Genomic DNA, 6619 nt, shown 5'->3' on the forward strand with positions numbered 1-6619 from the left:
TGCTCCTTGCGGGTCTGCTTTGGGCTGGGCTACTCTGCTTTGCTCCACTCTGGTCTGCTCCATCTGAGCAGTCTGCTTTTGTCTGTGCTGGTCTGCTTCGATCAGCCCCAGTGAGACATCTTTGGTGTTCAGCTCAGTCTGGGAAACATAGTCCTGTCTTCAGTGGAAGTGGAAAGTGCACTCCCCCAGCCAGAGAGGAGCTGGCTTATATAGACACAAGTCCCCAACCCTGGTCCCTGATTGATCCATCCTCATGCAAATGAGGACTCCATATGCTTACAGTTTGCTTGGTCCAAAAGGCATTGCCCTGATTGGTCCGTGAAGATGTTGATGGGAATATAGTTGTGCAGCTCCTATTGGATGGAGAAAGCCTCAATCCTATTGGATAAAAGAGGATTCCGGGAACTCCTTTAGAAGTGTTGGCTCGGATGGCAGAAACACAGTGTAAGCAGGTAGTTCAGTGCAACCTTCTCCCTTAAGTGCAGTTTGCATGAGAGGTCCCTGTGTAGAAACAGCTGGTAGGCTGTTGTTGTTTTTAATTTAGCCACAAGGAGCCCTTCTTAGTAGGCATCTTCTTTCTCAGGGTTCACAGTACTAGTGAACAACAAATTATGTTTTAGCTTTAGTCTTTTTAAAAAGTAATCCTATCTAATAAAGAGGGAATATGCTAATTGACCCTCAGGCCATCGCAAATATGGTGACGCCCACAGCCAATAAGGAGGGAATATGCTAATTGACTTACAGGCCCTCAACAATGGAGGCACCCACAGCCACTAGATGGTGGCGCCCAGTCCCCTCAGCCCCGCCAGGGCGCCTACCTCCAAGTCCCCCCGTCCCCTCAGCCCCCCAGCCACTCAGGGCCGCCCGAGGCTGAGGTAACCAGGGCCGGCTGAGGCTTGCACTGCCGGCACTTGCAGCAGCAGAAGTGTGATGTGGGCATCACCTTCCCCTTGATTGCCGGGTCGCCTTGCACCCCTTTGGGCTCCCGGACTGTGAGAGGGGGCAGGCCAGGCTGAGGAAACCCCCTCCAGTGCATGAATTTTTATGCACCGGGCCTCTAGTTTTATTATATCTCAAATTTGGGATGCCTTTTTTGAATGGTACTTTACTTCTGTACTGTAAGACTTTCTCTCTACCTGCTCCTCATTTTTTACCTATGTCTGTGTACTCACAAATAAAGTGCAAATACAAGTGATTATTCAATCTATGTAAATAACTAAATGGATCAATGTATGCTTAAAAGCAATCTACAACATATCTAGGGTAGGTTTTAAAATGTTTTATGTATTCAAAAGGCTGAACTGCATAAATAATTATTTAGCTCCCAGTTATTTAAATTTTGTTAGGGAAGAACACAGAGTGTCCCAAAAAATGTATACACACTTTGAATAATTATTCATTCCAATGGGGTAAATCTGAAAATAAAGAAACATCAATTGAGCTATCAGCTGTTAAAGTGTGTATGCATTTTTTGGATATCCTATAAATTGGCAATAATGCTAATATGGTTGATTACTGAGACTTTCTTTCATGTTTGCTACCTGAATATATTACAGCTACGATGGGACCAACATAATGTTGATTTAATTCCAAATGGGATCTCTATACTTGTGGACCAAACCAACAAGTAAGTTTTGAGACCTAGAATTTATGCTTTGAATACACATAAAATGTTTATGTCACTTTACTTTATAAATGTATTTTAGCTTCTCAGATGATCATTTTAGTTCCTCATCTTTTAGAAAGATAAAACAGTTATAGGGTAAGAGAAGAGGAGAAAGGAGTCGGAATTAAATATTTCCTTTGTAGCACTTTTCACTAGTTATTCATTTAACAATTATTTTGAGCCCCTACTATGTACTAGACCCTATTCTAGGTGCTGGAGATATAGCAGTGAAAAAGACAGACATAATATAGAGCTTAAATTCCAGTAGGACCAAAAGGCAATACAAGAATAGATTACTATGTAATAGAATGTCAGATAAATACTCTGAAGAAAATTAAATCCAATTAAGAGACTAGAGTTACAGGTTGGAGGTGTGCTGAAGGCAGCTGGTACCAGCTTGTGAGAGCTGATTGATTGTTAAATTTTCAAAAATGTTCACAGTTTATTATTAAAGTGTTTGTAGCTTGAAATCAGGCATAGTGGGAATATTTACACCACAGAAATTGGCGAATGCTACCAATGAGCATTTCCTTTTTCTCTTTCCCTTCGGATAACTGATTTTTAAACATTTACCAGCATGCCACTGGTTACCGGGGAGGGCAGAGAGGGATTGATATAGATAGGATAGTCCAGGAAGGATGCTCAAGGGGAGGGAGACTATCATGTTTCTGGTGGAAATACCTCCAGTAGCAACCCTGCCATCAGGAAATTCTTCACGTAGTGGAGAGGACAGGCAGCATAAATAATTTTCACACAATGACATGTCAGTGTGGAGGGAAAGAGGGACAGAGGACCAACCCTGAGAAAGACATACTCATATTGATGAGTGATAAAAGTTGCTAGAAAAGGGGGAAGCACTGCATGCTATGGCCTAACTACAAGAGACAGTGAGGCCAGAGATTCAAATGGAAGTGGGAAGAGGCTGGAGAGTAGGGTAACGGTCAGATCGTGGAGGGCTTTTTGATCCTGCTGTGGAGGTTGCGCTCAGCCTTTGAGAAGCCTGTGAAAGTTTTTAAGCAGGAGAATGGAATGTTTTAGTGTTTTTAAAATATGATCCTGTCTGCAGCTAGGAAAATGGAAGTAAAACAAAGTCTTATTCCTTCTGCTCTACGCTCCAAGGTTCCTTCTTCTAGCTCAGTAGTTGGCTCACGAGGCACATGCGGCTCTTTGGCTCCTTGAGTGTGGCTCTTCCACAAAATACCGACTTCTGCGCATGCATGGGCCACGAAGTTTCAATCGCACTGTACATGTACGCCCGCACGTGGTATTTTGTGGAAGAGCCACACTCAAGGGGCCAAAGAGCCGCATGTGGCTCGAAAGCCGCAGTTTGCCAACCACTGTGCTAGCTGATCAGACGTTTTTATATCTTAGAGTAGTACTGGGTTGTGTGCTCAGCAGAAGGAATTTACTTTCCTTTCTTAATAGAAATGGTAAAAAGGGCAAAATCAAGAATATTTTAGGCACTGATAAAGTATGTTATTGGACTCTTTTTATTTTTTTGTTTCCTTCAAGGACCGACTATGTTTCTCAGTGTGTTGATTACATTTTCAACACTTCTGTAAAGGCAGTTTATGAGGAATTTCAGAGAGGATTTTATACAGTCTGTGACAAAGAGATACTTAGACTTTTCCATCCTGAAGAACTAAGGACAGCAATAATTGGAAATACTGATTATGACTGGAAACAATTTGAAAAGGTAGGTAATAACTAATGCCCCCAATTCTTTTGAACTACGTTTATATGTTCCCCCCTAAAACCCATTTCCTCCCTCTTTTTCTCAAGAATTCAGTATATGAGCCAGAATACCATGAATCACATCCTACTATACAGATGTTTTGGAAAGCTTTCCACAGATTAACTTTGGATGAAAAGAGACAATTCCTCTGTAAGTATTACAGTAATAGAAGGATCTATAAATATATATCTTTTAAAAAGATAAATATCTTATTTGTGGTGGATCGAGAGTATTAATGGCAACACAGGGGTTATAACCCAAGTTGCCTTCTGGACCAATGGTTTTTCTCTTACATAAGCCTGTTCCCCATTTTAAAAATTATAATAAATATATCACTATTTTACTACCTTCTCTACACTGACTCTAGTCCCACCTCCAATTTTAGTTTGCATACACTTTCCTCATTCTTGTTGGCTCCACATCAAGCCTTTTTATCTTAACTTCAGTAAATAATTATGTCCTATGGAATTAGGACAATGTAAACTGCCTCTAATATTATTTTAGAAATAATAATAGTAGCAATGACCACTGATGATAATAACAGCATGATTGTGTGCTTACTCTAAGCCAGCCATTGTACTGATCACGTTGTATCTATTAACACCCTTTGTCCCAATAGCAACCTTATGAGGTAGGTACTTATTTTCTCCATCTGAGGAAAAAGAGGGTTGGAGCATTTAGTAGCTTCCTATGTTCAGATACCTGGTGAGTGTCAGAACCAGAATGTGAACACAGCAGGCTGATCCAAAGGCCAGGCTATTGACCACTAAGCTCTGTGTCCTTGGGCTATACAAACTTTTCCGAGTGGGAACCCTAAGGTTTCCCTACAGCACACAATGACATTCTCTCACCTCCTTATCCCATTTTTCAGCTCCTCTTTCTTCTTGCTATTTTTGTTGCTACTGAGGATGCTGGAGGACAATTACAACTTCTCCACAAACCCAGCCTACTTTTCCATAAACCCAAACTACCTTTCCAGTATGCTCCCTTAATGGGAAACATGTACTTCAGCCCAGTGGTTCCATTATCTGTACATTGATGTCTGTACATTCAGTGAGCTCGCGTATATCTCCCTATTTCAGGCATTTTTCCTTAGGATTCCTCCCCACCCCACTTAACTAGCCAGATGTGACCTCTGTGAAGTCTCCTAGTTACCCCAGCCTGGCCCTTCTCTCCCTGCCCGCAGTCTTAGGGCTTTCATCAGGCTCTTCACCTCATACTTCTTGGTTGTGCTAAAATAAACCTCCCTGTACCTTGCTATTATCTTTTCATGTGCTGTTGGCCCTTGAACAACCTGGGGGTTAGGGGCACTGATCCCAGGCCACACACACAATGGAAAGTATCTGTATAACTGTTGACTCCCTCCAAACTTAACTACTAATAGCCTACTGTTGACCAGAAGCCTTACTGATAACATAAACAATTGACTAATACATATTTTCAATGTTTTATATGTAGATATACATATATGTATTATACTGTATTCTTACAATAAAGTAAGCTAGAGACAAGAAAATGTTATTAAGAAAATCATCAGGCCCTGGCCAGTTTTGCTCAGTGGCTAGAGCGTCGGCCTGTGAACTGAAGAGTCCCAGGTTCGATTCCGGTCAAGGGCATGTACCTTGATTGCAGGCACATCCCCATTAGGGGGTGTGCAGGAGACAGCTGATCGATGTTTCTCTCTCATGGATGTTTCTAACTTTCTATCCCTCTCCCTTCCTCTCTGTAAAAAATCAATAAAATATATTTTAAAAATTAAATAAATAAAATAAAAGTTAATAAAAGTCAGGAAAATCCATTTACAGTATTTTTTGAAAAATATCTTCATGTAAGTAGACCCACATAGTTCCAACCCATGCTGTTCAAGGGTCAACTATATGTAATTTCCCCCCAACTAGACCATGAACTTACTGAGGACAAAGACCAAATGTCATGACTTTTCTATGCTCCCCATAGTCCCAGGTAGTTCCCTCCACACAAGAGTATTTAATAAATATTTACCGAATTAAGTGATTAATTTCTTCCTTTTCATTTTAAATTTTGTTCTAAGGAATATCTTTTATAAAATATATTTTTATTGATTTCAAAGAGGAAGGGAGAGATAGAAACATCAATGATGAGAGAGAATTATCGATCGGCTGCCTCCGGCACTCCCCACACTGGGGATCAAATCTGCAATCCAGGCATGTGTCTAAACAGGAATCGAACCATGACATCCTGATTTGTAGGTCGATGCTCAACCACTGAGCCACGCGGGCCAGCACTAAGGTATATCTTAACCAAAGATTCCTTTCCAGTTTTTCTTACAGGAAATGATAGGCAGACTGCAAGAGGATTACAAGAAATGAGAATCACATTTCGCTGTCCTGAAACACTGAGTGAAAGAGATTACCCAAGACCACTCGTGTGTCATAGAATTCTGGACCTTCCTAGATATTCTACAATGGAAAGACTGGAGGAAGCACTTCAAGTAGCCATCAGAAGCAACCGTGGATTTGTCTCGCCCACAGTCACACAGAGATAATGACCTCAGGGAGTCTCAGCGAGGCCTCAGGTTCCCAGGTTCTCTCACTCTTCCATTCAGACGTTCTTCTTTAGTTCTAACTAGTACAAAGGGTTGATGATTTTAGTTAGAATTAATAAATAAATGTTGAGATTAGCAAAAAGTGATGAATCAAGATAATATTTTTAATGAATGAACATTTCCTGATCCCTAAACTTGTTATCTAATATTTGCCTTTTAGTGACTTACTTCCTGAACAATAATTACCATTTAAAAATAAGGTGAATAGTAAAAGCTAAGAGCTGTTTTTTAAAATATTGTGCATCTAATAATCACTGCCTGCAAATATGAAAGTTTGAAAAAATAAAAATATAAACGAATTTAACTTCATTTTGACACATGCAGATGTGTATTTTATACTAGAAGCCCAGTGCACGAAATTGTGTGTGAGTAGGGTCCATAGGCCTAGCCTGCAATCAGGGCCATCTTCCACCTGCTGATCAGTCCCCAGTTCCGCCCCATTGCCACCCACCCTGGTTACCTGTGTTTCCCCATTCGCCATCCTGAGATCAGAGCCTGCCGGCCCGGGGGCTGGGGGGTGGGGACGGCAGGGACTGAGAGGTGGTCAATGCACCTCATAGCGACTGGTCAAGCAGTCATTCTGGTCGTTAAGCTGTTATGGTTGCTGGGCTTTTATTATATAGGATTATTAAAT

At 41.1% G+C, this 6619-nt stretch overlaps 1 protein-coding gene across 1 annotated transcript in view; it reads left to right on the top strand.

Annotated features, from left to right (window-relative positions):
- LOC102441480 (E3 ISG15--protein ligase HERC5-like) overlaps nt 1-6294 on the top strand; it is a 50141-nt gene extending 43847 nt beyond the window's left edge. The window contains exons 17-20 of the mRNA XM_023750403.1: nt 1557-1627; nt 3179-3362; nt 3449-3551; nt 5699-6294. Coding sequence (XP_023606171.1) covers nt 1557-1627; nt 3179-3362; nt 3449-3551; nt 5699-5925 — 585 coding nt within the window. The 3' untranslated portion in view covers nt 5926-6294. The remainder of the gene's footprint in view (nt 1-1556; nt 1628-3178; nt 3363-3448; nt 3552-5698) is intronic.
- Nucleotides 6295-6619: the final 325 nt, after the last annotated feature.

This window comes from Myotis lucifugus, unplaced genomic scaffold (genome assembly GCF_000147115.1).
Source record: "Myotis lucifugus unplaced genomic scaffold, Myoluc2.0 scaffold_12, whole genome shotgun sequence".
In the NCBI taxonomy this organism is placed as follows: domain Eukaryota; kingdom Metazoa; phylum Chordata; class Mammalia; order Chiroptera; family Vespertilionidae; genus Myotis; species Myotis lucifugus.